This window comes from Puma concolor, chromosome E2 (assembly GCF_028749965.1).
Source record: "Puma concolor isolate L17-30 chromosome E2, mPumCon1.1.hap2, whole genome shotgun sequence".
Classification (NCBI taxonomy): Eukaryota; Metazoa; Chordata; class Mammalia; order Carnivora; family Felidae; genus Puma; species Puma concolor.
The window spans coordinates 4131209-4147436 of NC_141681.1; the positions used below are offsets into that span (position 1 = coordinate 4131209).

At 62.9% G+C, this 16228-nt stretch overlaps 1 protein-coding gene across 6 annotated transcripts in view; it reads right to left on the reverse strand.

The window, feature by feature from the left end:
• The window catches only part of GSE1 (Gse1 coiled-coil protein), a 389746-nt gene that overhangs the window by 31673 nt on the left and 341845 nt on the right, over positions 1 to 16228 (reverse strand). For 5 of the 6 annotated variants that reach the window (XM_086688769.1, XM_086688768.1, XM_086688766.1 and 2 more), the window contains exon 3: positions 1441 to 1659. The exons of the other annotated variant lie outside the window; for it this stretch is intronic. In XM_086688769.1, the coding sequence (XP_086544895.1) occupies positions 1441 to 1659 (219 nt within the window). The remainder of the gene's footprint in view (positions 1 to 1440; positions 1660 to 16228) is intronic. 6 annotated transcript variants of the gene reach the window in all.

A 16228-nucleotide genomic window follows, 5' to 3' on the forward strand; every position in this document is an offset into this window, starting at 1 on the left:
ACGAGCCAGCCCCAGCGGAACCAGCATGCATGCTCCTGTGACCCTTGGGAACGCCGAGGACGGAGACGGCCAGGCCAGGGGGGTGGCGGGCAAATTCTGCCACGAGGGCTTGACCGTTGAGGGGACCAGCGAGTCTCAACCCACCCGGTCCCCGCTGTGCGCGCGCCTCCCAGGCCACCATGCATGCAGGGAGCCGGCTGCCGTTGGCAGACATCTGTTCTCCAGCTGCGTGGCAGGAACAGCAGGGACGTGCCGACACCAGCGGCCACGCTGGGCCCAGGTGGACGGAGCGGCCCACAGCGGGCGGACGCGAAACCAGGCCCCAGCGGCTGCCCTTCCCGGGCACGCGCCCACCCTGTCAATCCTAAGCTCATCCCCTCACGCTTCCTCCTCCGCCCAACGACCGGAAGGAGGCGAGATTGTGAACCCAGGAGACCCCCAGCCCGTCCCGGTCAGGGCAGACGTCCCGTCCGCCGAGCTGCAGGCCCGGGGGCCTGTGAAAACAGACACACTTCCTTCCCATACCCGCGTTCCCCCGCCGAGGGCCCTGGACACCAAGCCCTGGATCTTTCGGGCAAGGCACCCAGCAGGCAGAGACACTCGGGTCCCTGCTTTTGTCTGCCCAGAGGTCAGCCCCACCTCCGAGCAGCAAGTCCACAGGCTGGGGGAGAGGCCTGCTCAGGAGTCCCCGCGGCCCCCGCTACAGACCGCCTCCGACCCGACTCATCCAGCCAGCAGCCCCTGACCAGGACTAACACGGACAACTGGATGACCATCCCCAGAAGCGCCCGAAGCCAGCGGCACAGAGAGCCTCACGGTATGACTATCAAAGCTCAGAGAGGGTCAGCGTTTCCCCAAAGCCACACAGCCTGTCACCACCCAAGCGACACCAGGAGCCGGGGCTCCAAACCTCCGGGGAGCACCCACCCATCCACAATCCTTGCCTCAGCGCATTAAGCAGTAACGGTCCGGGTCAAGGGAGCCGTCCCAGAGACCCCCCCCCTCCCACCCCGACCCCGAGACCCAGCGGGTTTCCAGAGACGCGCTCCCTGCGGGGCCTGGAGTGGGCAGCAGAGCCCGAAGCCGCCGCGTCGCCTGGGAACCGCGGGCTCCCAGGGAGGGGGCCCGGCACACCCACCCTCCCCACCGCCGGCCACCCCCGCGATGCCTCCTGGAGCCCAGGCCGGACCGAGGCAGCGGCGGGGGGAACGGGAAGCAGAAGCACAGCCCAGGCGGCCAGGTGAGGCGGGGGGGTCCGGGACAGTGCTGCCCCCCGCCCCCACCCCCACCGCTGGAACGAAGCAGCAGGAGAGACACCTGAGCAGCCGCGAGGGCGCAAGCGCCCTGCCTCCAGACCCCCAAGGACGCGGCTCTCCCGCCCCGGCCGCCGCCGCACCCGCTCCCCCGAGGCCTGGCGGGAGGAGGGGCTGCGCCTCTTACCTCTGGGCTCCTCCGCCTGTTTGGCGAGCTTGCGCAGCGCGGCGGCAAAGCTGGAGGACGGCGCGACCTGGGCCGACAGCGCACTGCCGGCGGTGGGACTGCTGCTGGGCACCAGGGCGCCATTGAGCGGCGAGGGGGTGAGGGGGTTGACGGTGGCGGTGGTCCTGGTCGCGGTGGAAAGCATCCCTAGTGAAGGGGACTTGGGCTCATGGCTCATGCCTGAAACAGGAAAAGAAGAACCAGGTCACCCAGAGAGTAGGAGGGCCCAGCACCAGAGCGGGGGGGGGGGGGGTCCGCGGGGTCCAGGGGGTCCGGGGCCAGCAAGCAGCATGCAGGGAGGGGGGGCAGGAGCAGACCCGGGCGGCCGCGGCGGGACAGGCAAAGCGGGCAGAGCCGGCGCGGCAGAGAAAGCAGGGCTCACGGCACCCCCAAACCCCAGATCCGTCATCAGAGCCTCAAGCGTCCCCGGGACCCCAGTGACAGCAAGATCCCACAGCCCGGAACACCCACCGGCGTCACCCAAGATGGGCGCGAGGGACAGGAAGACACGGCGATGGAAAGGACCCAGCGGGAAGGGAGAGGGCCGCGCTGACGGTAACGAAGCCAGCCCCACGCGCACCCTGCCCCCCACCCCAACGACGCTGGCGAACCTGACTCTGCTCCTGCCCGCGTGTTAGAGAACACGCGGGCAGGCAGCGCAGACCCGGGATCTGACCCCACGCGGGATCCCGGTGGGTGTCCACCCGCACAGGTGCCTCGCGGAACAGCCCCATCGGAAGTCGCGGGAGACGTGGGGGAGGGGACCCGGCCACCCCGCGGATGCTGCCTGGAGGCTAAAAACTGTGGCTCTAAACCACCATGGCTGGGAAACCCCGCTTCCCGCTGGGGACCGGGCTCAGGCCTCACTGTCCAAGGAGCTGAGGAGCCAGTGCCCGCCAGGGTGATACCCGACGCCATGGGGGAGGACACGGCCACCTTCCCACGGGCCCCCAGCCCTTTCAAGTCCCATCTACGTGTCAACGAGGAGGCTGAACTGCCTCCCGAGTGGTCGATCAATAAAGGCCCAGCTCCGTATCAGGCGGCGCACCATAAATAAGTTTTCCATTAACATTCCCTGCCCTCTCGGGGCACCTGCCCAGCCGGGCCCCGCTCCCGCCCCCCCCTTGCTGTAGGTGCACTCCAGGGGTGTAAATCAAGGCCAATGGCCTCCCAGCTGGCAGGGGCCACAGGTCGTGAGCAGAAAGAAGCAAATTGACTTCCAACCCCCCAGACGGACACCTGGGAGGGGCAGGCTCCAGGAACGCCCAGGGTCATCCGGGGAGGGTCCTCGGGAGCCACGGCTCTCCTGCGAGCGGGCCGGTGCAGAAAAGACAATACTGAGGCAGGTGTGAGCTTGGGGGAACGCCATGCTCTCGGGTGAAGGCTTGCGCATGGGAACCAAGGACCCCCATGGCCAGGCTGGGGGCAGGTCACGTGGGTGGCTGGTCAGCGGTGCTCTGAGGCAACAGTTCCACTGAGCGGCCGAGGCAGCGCGGACCCCAGGCTAACCCACGCGCCCTCCTCTTTCTGGAACGGCGGCGGGCGGGCAGGCGGACCCCAGCAGAGAAACCCGACCCTCCAGCGGGTCCAGCGTTCCGCACCCCCCCCCCCCCCAGCCTGATCGCCAGAAACATGCGGGCGTCAGACACGGGTCATTCTCAGTGAACCCAGCAGCCGGCCAGCCCCTCCTCCAGTAGGCAGTGCGGCGGGGGAGGCGTGGCCACGGTCCCGGAGTAAGGAAGTGGGGGCCCGAAGGTCAAGTCTTGCATTCACTCGGCTGCCAGATACCAAGTCACTGCCTCTCTGGGCCGGTCTCCTTGTCTACAAAACGGAGAAAAGACAGAGTCTACCTCGTGGGGTTCATCTTGAGAGGCCTCAAGGAATTAATTTACATGAAGGGGTTTCAGAGCGTGCTTGGCACGCCAGGGGCCATTTAACATACAGTCCATCAGCCTGCAGAGAGGGCAGAACCAAGGGTCCAGATGAGCAAGGGGGCTGGCCAAGGCCACACAAGTCGGTCTCCGCAAGGCAGGACACAAGCTTCTGGCTTTGTGGACCAGAAGCCCATGTCACTGTCCCCTCCCCGGGCTGGGGACTGCACACCCTAGTATGCATGCCTTAGGCAGGGAGCCACTTCCGCGTTCCTGAGTGGGTGGACGCTGATGCGGGCGGTACCTAAGTCCTCCCCCCCCCCCCCGGCCCCGTGCAGCACCCACACCCGGCGGGCCGATGGCTATAGCTCTGGGGAGCGTATCCACCAGTCGGAGGTGCTACGCGGTAAAACGGAGCCTGTGTGGGGGATGAGGCCCGGGATAAAGCGCACCGGGCCCCACCGGTCCTGGTGAAGCACGCACGGAAAGCTGTCCCTACAAAGGGCTGCCGGGGAGACGATGTGTGCGAGGAGGGACCGCAGGGGACATCACATACCTGGCTGAGTCACCTCCTGGGACGCCTCCCAATGGGCCTGGGAGAGGCCAGCAGAACCACCACCTACCGCCCACACCGCACCCGCCCCACAGACCTCAGAGCATCCTGGGAGCTGTTCACAGCCTGGTCCCGGTCATACAGACGGTTCGAGGCCACACAGTCAAGCAGCACGCCCAGGATTCGAACCCTGTCTCCTTGGCCCACACAGCAGCTGCCCAGTCCAAGGCCTGACCGTGACACCCGTTCGGGAGGGATAAACAGGCAGGCACATGCACGCACATACACACGGCTAAAATACTTTTCGCCAAAGTAGCTTAAAAATACGTCCACCTAATCCCTTCAAGAGGCACAGACTAATTCCCTTCTCCCAAATGCGGGCCAGACTTACAGACTTAATTCTAATGAACGGAGTTTGGTGGAAGACACAGTCTGTCCCTTTCAAAAACAGGCCACCAGAGGCGCCGTGGCCTTGTGCCACCCACCCCCCTTCTTGAATCACTTGAGGGCACTCAAGCAGGCTGCAGAGACTCCCGCGTTTCGGGGAAAAGGATGCTTCCGGACAAAAGCCGCGGCTCTCCCCCAGCCTGGTGGAGCCTTCGGATGAGACCGCAGCCCCAGCCGCCAGCTGGATCCCAGCCTCCTCTGAGACTCTGAGCTCCACCCACCCAGCTGAGTCACCCGCGGACCTCCCCCCCCCCCCCCCCGCCAATGTTTGTTAAGTCTGGGAAGAGTTTGTCACGCAGCTTTGGAAAACCAACGCAGTGGCACCACACGCTCCACTGACCAAGACTGCCCTCTCCAGTTCTCTCCCCATCCCCTTTCCTTCTTGGAGGCCAGTTCGGGCAGAACTTGCAGACGTTCAACCATCTGCAAATACCCTGTGACTTTACCCACAGTCTCCAAAGCGGCCCCCTCCCCCCGATGCCATCAGAGACCATCAACTGCGGCCTCCCTGCTCCCTTACTCCTTAGAGAGCCAGCCTCTTTAGTCCCCAATCCTATCAGAAAGGCGTCACTGTGCCCATTCTACAGATGGGGCAAGACACGCTTGGATCCACAGGCCGACAGATGGTTAACGGCGGGACTGAGATCCCGGGAACACGGCACCTGTGTCCTGTTTATGCTAAAGTGGTCAGGGCCCAGATCCAAACCCATTCTGCCCTGCAGCCCACACCGCACACTGATGTCAAGATAGGGACGAGGGGTGGGGAAGTGAGGGTAGGCAACGTGGTTATTCCACATCCCAGTGACCGGTCCCCAAGGCCCAGGAGCAGATGTGAGGTCACTGCTCGGTGGCCATGTGACAGGCTGGCCAGCTGGTGACCCGAGTGGACCTGCTGTGACCGCCAGCTGACAGCGCCGGGCACGGTGGCAGAGGTGCTGGGACAGGCAGTCAGCGGCCACCGGACAAATCCCAGGCCAGACCCCAAGACATCATACGCCCCCTAAGGTGTTGGGGGGGTGTCTTCAGTCGCGGCGAGGGGAGCGAAGGTCTCACTTCTGTCCTTGTGCCTACGTCGTAATTTCTCTGCAAGGAACCAGGCTTTTGAAAACGCGGGGGTGGTGGGTGTCGCCAAAGAGATAGAGAGTCACCGACATGAAACTGGCACACCCTCAGAAGCCCAGGGTGTCCCCCCGACCGGGGCCTCCCCTGGCGAGGTGCAGGGGCTGAGGGAGCTAGGAGGCCCCTGCCTGTTGGCCCCTCCCCCCTCCCTGGGGCAGCTGCCCCCCTGAACGGCAAGGTCACATTCCTGCTGGCAACAAGTGACCTGCCCTCCCAGCTGAGCCTGCCCTCCCCTCCTCAAAGCCTGGCACCTGCTCCCTGGGCTCAGGCAGGAGCCCCCCTGGGTTCCTGGGGGGAAGGGGTCCCCCCAAGCCAGCATCTCTGCTCTGGTGTCGGCCGTGGGCTCCAGGGGCGCTGTGAGCCAAGAAAGCTCCTGCTGATGTCAGGTCACTTAAAATAGAATCCCAACCCAGACACTTCATTAAGGAGCTAAACTTAGCCCTGCTCCCCAGCGTGTGCGGGCGCACCCGCAGGCTGCCGGGAGGGCAGGGACGGGGGACCACCAGCGGCTGGGGTGGCAGCACCCTTGCACCCAGCACAGGCCAACCTCAAGGGCCCCTGACGCCTGGCAAAGGGTCGTCCCGGATCTACAGCGGCTCGACGCAGCCTCGGGGGAGCCCCCGCCCACCCTGCCCCTCTGTCACGGGCTGGGGTCACTTCAGGGCCCACACCCCCCTGCTCTGCCCCCCAGGCCCTGCCCAGGGAGGCCGAGCCCGGCCTCCCACACAGGTGTTCTCTGGCTGAGGCCGGGGCGTCCCCAGGGGTGGGCCGAGGGGACAGCGGGCTTTGGGGTGGCCCCTGCACCTCAGGAGGCCCTGGAGGAATGTGGGGTACCTGCTCCCCGTGCCCTCATTAGAGGGGTGCTTATTAGCTTCTGTGCTCCTGGCCGCTGCCTGAATTCTTGTCTACATTATCAGCTCATGTAAATTCATTATCCTAACAGCTGGGAGTAAGCTCCACTGTGGGGAGGCCGATGATGGATGAGGGCCCGGGGACCGGCCAAGGCGGGGGGCGGCTCAGGAGCGACTGGGTCATGCGGCCCCCCTGCTGCCCTCCTCTGGACAGGGCTCCAGCCCCCAGGAGGAGAGATCCCACCAGAGGTGAGACGTGACCGCTCCCGGGCCCCTTAGCACTGAGGGGCCAGGACGCCCCCCCCACCCCCCGAGCCTCAGCTTTCTGCCCCCCGGGTCCCAGCACAGCCGAGAGCCCACCGCGATGCCGGAGGTCGAGGGCAGGAAGGGAGCAAACCCCACCGGGCTGTCCGCACCCACAAAGTGCCCCGGCCCCCACTCCACGGACAGGGCCGGTCTGCGGAGGCAAAGGGCGCCCCGTCTCAGAGCTGCCACCGGGCAGGCGAGGCCCTCTCGGTTCCCGCTCCTCCTCCTCCCCGAGGTGGTGTCTTTGATCGATACTTTTCCTCTTCTGCCTACGTTTCTAATATGGCCAGAAGCAGCACAAAGCTTAAAAAAAAAAAAAAAAAAAAAGGCAAGGAAGGAAAATCCAAGTGCAGTGCGGCTGACGGTCTCTGTTCTCCAGAAACCCACCTTGTTCCCGTCCTACGGAATGGACCCAAAGCTCCCAGAGGCAGGACTTCAATGGGGGGGAGGCCCCCCGACACTCCATTAAATACAGCCCCCCGCCCAGCCCCCTCCTCTGCGCGACGGTGGAGGGCGTATTAATCAGCACAACGGCCTCCCGCAGACCCCGTAATTACTGCTTCCTTTCATTGGCTCATCCGCGGCACCAGACCTCGGCCCGCTCCCTCCCTGCTCTGTAATTACAAGCTAATAGCTGAGATGAATTTTCTGCTGGCTCCGGGTTCAAGCACCAGTCCGCCCCTTCCCCCTGACGGCCCCCCCTGGGGTAATTACACCCCGCGGGGCAGGGCCCAGCGGGGCCCTGGCTCTCCTGCCCCTCGCGCCCAATCTGGACTTGGATGCTCTAATCGCCCCTCCTGGTAATTTTTCATTACCACCGGAAGAAATGTTTGTGAACAAATACAGAGCGTCCCAGGCTCGGTGGGGGGTGGGGGGGGGGCGAGCCACGTGCTTGGTGAGCCCCACACCCCCAAAGGGGTGAGGCTCCCGCAGCCCTAACGAGGCCAGGGTCACCCTGCCCTGGAGACGGAGACCGGGACCGGTGGGCGGCTGCGGTGTGGGGTGCCACGTGATCCTGGGAGCCTGTGCGGCTTCATAATAAATTCGTTATTTTGTTTGCCTTCGGCGTGTTCTGAGCTCACTCGCACGAAGCAATTTTTCTTGGGGGTGGGGGTGGGGGTGGGGGAGTCCGGAAGGTTTTCCTGTCCGGATGCACAGGACGGCCTGCTTAGGCCCGGTGTCCTTTTCCAGCTCAGGACAGCCCCCCTCCGGCTGCAGGTTCCTAAGGGGACTGGGGCCTCCTTCTGGTGCCAAGTCCCAGAACCGGACTAACTCCCCAAGGCTAAGGCCCCAGCAGATGGCAGGGATCCTGACCCGGAACAAGAGAGGACAGCAGACAGAGCAAGGAGCAGGGAGGGGGAGGCCAGCCTGTGCACCCACGGGAGACCCTGGTCCGGAACGAAACAAGTAACAAGGCGGCTGGCTTTCCCACACGGCCGCCACCCCCCCCCCCCACCTCCCCGCAGACCTGTCACTCAGCAGTGTGAGGTCACTACAGAATGCCAAAGGCAGGAGCTTATGAGCTCCTCCAGAACCCCAATCAATGAGAACAAGAGCTCACCCCCACAGAGCCGGCACCACAGGGGGATCGTTTCCAAAGCAAATTTCCAGGGTCACCCGACGGCCACCGTAAACCCCGAGTGGGGTTCAGCCCAGGGCACAGAATGCCCACGCAGCAGCCGTGAATGGTGCACAACGGGGTGGGGTGGGGGACGCTTAGGGTTCTCCCCAGCCTCAACCCTCCCCCCACTGCCATGTTAGTAATGTGGGGGGGGGGGGAAGGGGTGCAGAAGGGAAGCGGAATCCAGATTCTAGGGAAAACAGGAGACAGGAGCATTCAGGACAGGACCCCCCCCCCCCCCCCCCGACACACACATACTGGTCACTTGGTGCCTGTGTACCAGGTAACAGCTGAGCGGGTTGGGCCAAGGGGCAAACCCAGCAGGGGTGAGGCGGAGATTCCTGGGAGGGGGTGCCCCCTCCCAGTGGGAGCCACAAACCAGGTGGCCACAGAGATGGCCAAGGACAGTCTAGGGGTGGAGGTTCAAGGCTGCAAAAGACCAGGAGAGCCAGAGGCCCGGGGGGGGGTGGGGGGGGGGGAAGCGACGGACAGAAGTCAGGCAACAGATGGCAGCGACATTTGACAGCGATTACTCTAAGCGGCTGCGGCGTCTGGAGGAGCCTGGGCAGATGATCGGCTTGGAGCGGCAGGGGGCGGCCAGCCATCCCGAGGGGGCGGCCGAGGCAGGAACCACAGCCGCGGGGAGGCATACGATTAATAAAGCAAGAGAAGGCCAAGAGACAGGGTCAAGGCTGCAGCCCAGCATCCGGGACCCCAGGAGTCGTTCCCGAACACCAGACGGGAACAGCAGCCGTAATCGCAGGGACTGCTGTGCCCCGAGCTTCACATCACGCAGTAACTCCTGAACAGACCCAGCAGGCAGCGAGGTCAGAGAGGCCACCCGGAGTCCCCGCGGCAGGAGAGGGAGATCCCTCCCACCCCATGCCTGTGCTTTCCCCACACCTCCTGGAGGCGGGCGGCCACCGGGGGTCCCGGGGCCAAGGAGCCCCCCACCACAAATTATCCCGAGGGGCCTGCCTCTTACTCCCACTCTACAGGTGGGTAAGCAGAGGCGGGGACAGTTGCGCCCTCGTCTAGGCTTGCACGTCAAGAGGCCGGGACCTGAACCCAGTTTTTCCTTGCTGCTGTATGGGCAGCCTCTCTTTAAATATGAGAAGACATGGGGGAGGGTCAGTCACTGGGGTCACGTCCCATTTTGCAGACCCCAGTCCTGTGACGGCCGGTTCCTTGGAGGGCACCCGCCTCTGTGCCATACCCATTTTATGGTCGGCATACGGCCCGGGAGTGAGGACGAGGATCTGATTTTGGGATCCCCCCCCCCCCCCGCAGGTCCCCACAGCTCCTGGCTGGAGGGTACCCACCCTGCAGCCACCTGAGGCCCAGGTGACAACCCCGGACTGGGACCCTTTTATGTGCCCGTTGGCATCTGAGCTAACCAGGCCACCTCCGAGCTGAGTCTTGCCCACAAAGGAGCCCTTTCAGTGCACTCCAGAGGCACGGGGTGCAGGAAGCCGGTGGGGGCCAAAGGTGTCCGAAGCAGAGGAGAGGTCCCGAAGGAGAGAAACCCAACCCAGCCAGGAGGCGGCCACTGAAAGCCTCCAACTTTCCACGGGGCAGCAGGTGGGGAAGAGGCCAGGAGGGCAGGGGTCAAGGCCAGGTCTTTCTTCTAAATGGACAAAAGCTGATGGCGGGGGGGGGGGGGGGGGGGTGAGGGAGTCCAGACTTGGAGAAGCAGAGCCTGGGCCCTGCCTCCTGCCCCCTCACTGCAGTGGGTGTGGGCGCCAGCGGTCCCTGCTGGAACAGCTCCTGCCTGACGCCTGCTTCCGGTGAGGGAGGCACAAGAGAGCACGGTTGCTTCAGCACAGAGTAGGTGTGGACAAAAGCTGTCTGCACCTGCAGCCCCAGCCCCCAGAGGCAAGAGAACAGAGATACAGGTACGCCGGGCCATGGGCACATCTTGGCAGGTCCTCAGACCAGCGGGGGGGGGGGGGGAGGGAAGGGGGGGAAAGGGCCGGCTCTGGGGGCTCACGTTGCAGGACCACCCGGGGGCTGAGGCAGGGGACTGAACTGCGGGTTGAAAAACCACCCAGAAGACCAGTTCCCAGTCTGGCTCCCAACACCACTTCTCAGCGGGGCGCTGCGAGGTGGTCCGAACCTCAGTTTCCCTATCGGTAATGGGACTGGGTGGGGGGAGAGCGGGGGACTAGAGGCAGTGGGGCAGAGGCTAAGCAGGCCTCCTTTTACCCGTCAACCTGTTTTTATTTGGCCTGACGTCATGTTGCTTAAAGGGGAATCAATGGACAATTCGAAATGGAAGGTTTCAAGTTAAAAAACGAAGATGCCGGTTTCTCTTACAACATTAGAAGCCACCAGCCCATCATCCTGAGAGGGGCACCTGTCCCAGGTCCCCACTGCTCCCCATGGTCTGAGGCCGGTCTGCGTGCTCAGTATGGAGCGTGGGTCTCCCCAGCTCTGGAAAGACGTGTGCTCAGGCAACGAACAGCATCCACAGGGGCTTACTGACAAACGTGTGCGGCCGGGACCCTCCGCCCAGATGTCACCGACACCCTGACTCCGTCCAGACTCAGCAGGAAGAGGTCACCAACCCCTCCACACTCAGACTTGGGGGCGAGGGCCCGCCAGCAAGGAGGCCGTGATCCTGACGTGTGTCAGCTGCAGGGGGGGCCTTGCCTGGCTCAAAGCCAGCGCGCTCAGGCCAACAGAGTTTTGCTTTTGTAAAAAAGGCCCGTTATCGTGATGGTCAAAGGGGCAGACTATACAGCCTCTCCCGCTGAAAATGTACCTACCGAATTCTGCATACAGATTTACCAAATCCACACAAGCCAGGCCCACCCGTATGAGTGACGTCTGTGAACACAGGTCATAGGCTCCGACAGCATAGATCTCCTTATGTATCAGACCGTGAGTATTAACACCCTTTCCCCCATGTTACACACCCAGGCAAAAAGAAACCAAAAAAACCCCCAGAATATCAAGAAAAAGATCCAGAAACCTCCAGGTTCTGATGGTACTTCCTCCTGGGCTCATCTACCAACCTCAAAGCCCTGTGTACTATGCCCAGAGTGGACTGAATGCCCCCCCACCCCCGAGAAAACAACCATCCTGCGGCCAAAATGGATCCGGTCACAGGGCCGTCACTTACCAACAGTTACCACGAGCTCCCAGTCCTAACCCTGCCACAGGCCAGGCCAGGAACGTCCTTCTGTCCCCAAATGTCCTCCGTCAACTGCCCAGGAGCTGACTGTCCGGGCCTAAATAATCCTTTACTTCTGAAAACAAACACAAATCTCTCTACAGCTCCAACCGGGAACCTGTAAGGTTCCCGGAACCCCAGCAGGATGCTGGGGCCCAGAACTGGACCTTATGGGCACCAGTCTTCACCCTCTGGAACCTCGAACCCCGCTCCCCGGGGTCACAGAGCAAGCAGCAGCCCGGTCTACCCCGAGGACCCACCGTGGGTGCCACAGAAGCCTGAGGAACAGGTACTTGCCACACGAAGGGTTTTCTTCTGCTCATGGGGTCAGCAAACGCCCTTGGGGGCCAAGGCCCCTTGGGGCGGTGTGCAGAGAGAAGCCCAATGAGCCAGAACCGGGCCGAGAACGGTCTGGGCCGCTGCGGGTGGGCAGCAACACCATCCCCACAACCGCTCCTGGAGCCATCTGGCAACATCGTCAAGGATGTCAAACCTTCACGCCTCGGTCTTTTCCCTTCTTCGCAGCTAGTCCGCAGGCAGGTCCCGTGGTGTGAACGCACCTTTTGGGGGGGGGGGGGGGGGGCTCCCGGCGTGCGGTGCGGGGGCAGCTGTTGGTGGCAGCAGGAAACCCCGACATGTGCAGCGGACCCCGGCTGCAGACGCAGACGCGCTGGCGTGGGCCCCCCGCCAGGCACAGCACAGCAGGAGGAGGAACTCGACGCTGGCCTATCGGTTTCAACTCGGAAACCAGCTATCGGGGGTAAAACGCACGGCCTGTGCCCGAGTGACAGGCTGCAGGGTCTGGCGATCCTATTAAAGAGGCCCTCCGGTCTTATAAAATGTTACAAGACATATTTAGGCAGAAAGTGCAGGATGCTAAGAGTCTACACGTGCTCAGAAAGGCAAGGCCTGGACACAGAATCCCAGGCCGCTCCTCCTAACCCCTTTGGGAGCTTGAGCAGAGCTCACTGGAAACCCTTCGTGAAAGGCTGCAGGCATCCCACGGGGGGTGCGGGGGGGGCAGATGCTATCTATGCTTTAGTTTTCTGAGCTGTGAATCCCCCACTCCAGACGGCAGGGGGCAAGCAGACAGCCCTGCAGCTTCAGGGACACAGAAGTCCCTCCCATGGGGTGGCCTTGGTGGCTCAGTCGATTAAGTGATTAAGTGTCTGACTTCAGCTCAGGTCGTGATCTCCTGGTTCGGGAGTTCGAGCCCCACGTAGGGCTCTGCACCGACAGTGCGGAACCTGCTTGGGATTCTCCCTCTCTGCCCCTCCCCTACTTGTGCACCCTCTCGCTCTGTCGCAGAATAAACTTAAAAAAAAAAAAAGAGGGGACACCTGGGTGGCTCAGTCAGTTTAGCATCCAAGTTCAGCTCAGGTCATGATCTCACCGTTCACGGGTTCGAGCCCCGCATCCGGGTTGGTGCTGACAGCTCAGAGCCTGGAGCCTGCTTGGGATTCTGTGTCTCCCTCTCTCTCTCTGCCCCTCCGCTGCTCACACTAGGTCTTGCTCTCAAAACTAAATAAACGTTAAAAAAAAAAAAAAAAAATAGAAAAAAACAAAAAGAGGTCCCTCCGATGTTCCCAGGCAGGCGGCTAAGAACTTTGGCTTTGTATCCAACTTTGTATCTTCCCTGAGGGCCGCCTGGTCTAGTCAATGAACAGACAAAGCCCCCAGGTCACCTGTACCGCATGTACCCCACGTAACACCTGCGTCACACACACAACAGTAACCAAAACGCAAAGATAAACGCACCGGAGGAACTCAGCGGGATGAAGCCGCTCCCAGCTCCCATCGCTTAGCTGCCTCTTCCTTCTCTGCCAATTACCAGCGACAGGTCGGTGGGCCTGAGCCCCCCTGGGGCCCCCATTTCTCCAGGCTAATGGCCAGATGGGGTTGACCCCCAACCTCACAGGCCCTCAAGGGAACACACTGCGCCAACACCAGTCCGCGCCCCGCGTCACACGAAGGCATCTGTCCGACCCCCCGCAGGGGCTGGGTGGCGCACCAGACGGGGCCCTGGATCACCTCGGGGGTCAGCACAGAGGAGGCCCCTGCCCACCCCGCGCGGAGGCCTGGTCCTCCTCAGTTTGACACAGAGATTTTCCTTCGGGACGGCTTAACCTGCCCGGCGTCGATACCGCCCTGACCAAAAGCTCACCGATCGATTCCTTTTATTGCTGCCTGAGGCCACACACCCGCCACCTGAGCACGGGAAGGGCAGCGCCGGGGGGAGGGACAAGTCGGCTGGAAAAGGGAGGTGCGCACGTGCAGGGTGGCTGGAGTCCGTGGGGGCAGGTGCGGCCCAGGCACCGCAGGGTCAGCAGGGGCTGATCTGACATCTCGAGCCTTTGTGTTGGTCGGAAAAGTGGCTGCAGCCCATCCCTACACCGAGCGACTGCAAGATGCAGGGCGGGGAGAACGGGGCCTTCCAGCTTTTATAATTTAAGGCCTGGGGTCACCGAAAAGGAGAGGACGTGGGGTGCTTTCTCCGGCAAACCCTCATACAGCAGCCTCTGTGCCAGGCGCTGCCCCGAGCTTTTCTAAGAGAGCACCTGACCTCCAAGAGCCTGAGGACACAGGTGTCCTCAGTTGCCACCCGATTTTACAGATGAGAAAACCAAGGCCCAGAGAAGCGCCGCGCACGAGATCACACACAGAGGGGGACGCTGCCACCCAGGCGCCCCCTCCAGGCTCGCTGGGGGCTTACCCCACGCCTACGAGGTTTACAGCTTCTCTCTGCGGTGCCCTTTCACAGGTGCGTGGCACACCTGTCACCTGAATCCTCAAGCCGGGGAAGGTGTCCGCGCCCCCAAGGTACAGACGGGAGACAGCTGGAGGGATGCCCCGTGCCCAGGTCTGGCAGCCCCAGAGACGCTGCAACGTGCAATTCCACACATATGTCAAGTTCTCAAGCCGGAGGAACCAGTTCCAGAAACGGCAGGCTTGGCCAGAGCTCCAGACAGGCACAGAAGCCATCCATCCAAATACAACTCCGCAGGCCCCCTTAGGGGAACCGCGTGCGGCACACCCAGGCCGGGGGAGAACCGCCTTCGGGATCCCACCCCAGGCACACACGAGAGCCCTCCAGCGACCTGGGGATGGGGTCTCAGGGGTGGCCAGAGACCTCCGCGCCCACGGTCATTCCCCACCACCTGCCCCGGTCAGGCGAGGTGGTGCCAGTCCCCAGGGGATGTTTGTTGGGGTTCACGGGGTTGCCCCATCCGATTCGGGGGCAAAAAGGCTTCCGGGGGAGGACCCCAGATCACCTTCCCCAAGGGGGGGGGAATTCCTTACCCCCACTTCCTGCCCCCCCATCCCATGCTCCCCAGAAGCTGCTTTCACTTCCCCTGGCCCCACAGTCGCTTCCTCTCTGAACTTGGGAACATGCTATGCTCAAGGCCTCCAGAAGGGCAGGCAGGGGGGCTGGTGTCGGGGCCCCCCGGAGATTCGGAGCCGCCTGGAGAATGCCAGGGACAGGGCCAGCCTGTACAAACTCAGTGGGGGGAGTGGGAGGGCTGCGGGGTTCCGTCCTGAAGGGGGCGGGGACGAGTGCCTGGTGGTGGGGAGAAGCTGCAAAGGGGAGATTAAAAGGCCCCGGGCTTGAGTTTTGGCAGGTGTGCAAAGGGCCGCTCCTGTGTGATCTGTCCCTACACCTCCCAGCGGCGAGCGCCGGCTGGGTTCATAGGAGGCGCTCAATAAATTCTCATTGACAGGGACACTCTGAAACGTCGCCTCCCGCCGCCTGTGGCCTCGGCCGGGAGAAGGGCCAGTGTGGGGAAGTGAAGCTGGCAGCTGGGGGGAGGGGGGCCACGCTGCGCTCCGAGAGAGGCGGGGAATGAACGCGCAGCGGCCAAGCTGAAATGTCACCTGAAACACGGATCCCTGCAGGTTAAAAAACAGCTCTCCCGGCACACCGGAGGGGGGGGGGGGGGGGGGACAGGCAGGCAGCTTGTGTTGCCATAACAAAGATAATTAACGTGCTCCCAGCCCAGTGTGGACGTCGAGTAACCCAAGCTGGGAATTCCAAGCCTTCAGACGGGGCCAGGAAAAACCGGCCTTGCTGGCTGACTCCGCAAGCCCCTGCGAGTCCCTGGGGCAAGAAGATAGGTAGCAGGCAAGTCTTGCCTGCATTCTTCTGGAAAAGTAGGAGCCACCAGCACCCACCCCTCAGGTAGGGACGCAGAGCCCAGAGGCCCCTCCTTCTCCAGAGCAGGAAAGGAGAACAGCACCTGCCCAAGGGTCAAGGGCACTTAGGAACTCCCCGGAGCTGGGGAGGGCTCAAGTTTGGAGGTGCAGGACTCAGGTCTGCCACCGGGTGGCGCTGCGTAGACTTTGCTCTGGTGCCTCCGGTGGGAGATGCGGACAGAGCCCAGGGACAGGCGCCTTCTGCTTTGAAACCACAAGGCTCTATCGGATCTGAAGCCCCTGAACTTCCCCAAAGACAGGGAAGTCATTGGCGGCCAGAGGGCTGCCCGAGGCGACACTTTTGTGCAGGCCACCGGAGGGTCCGGAGGGGTCCTCTTCTAGCTGTGAGCTCTGGTGCTGGCCTCCAAGCCCCTCTGCTTGCTCACCCCTCAGGGGACCGGTTCTGCGCCCCAGTCTGCACAGCAGAATCACCTGGGGAACTCCGAGCATTCTTCAGCCTAGAGCACGAACCCAGAGGCTGTGGCCTAGCTGGGTTCGGGGACACCGGGCTACTCGGCAAGCTTAGAAAACCAAGCTTGGGGATCTATATAAACCCTTCGCAACTTTGACAAGCCAGGATTCTGAAAGCCGTCCCCAACAGGTCAGGGCCTGCAC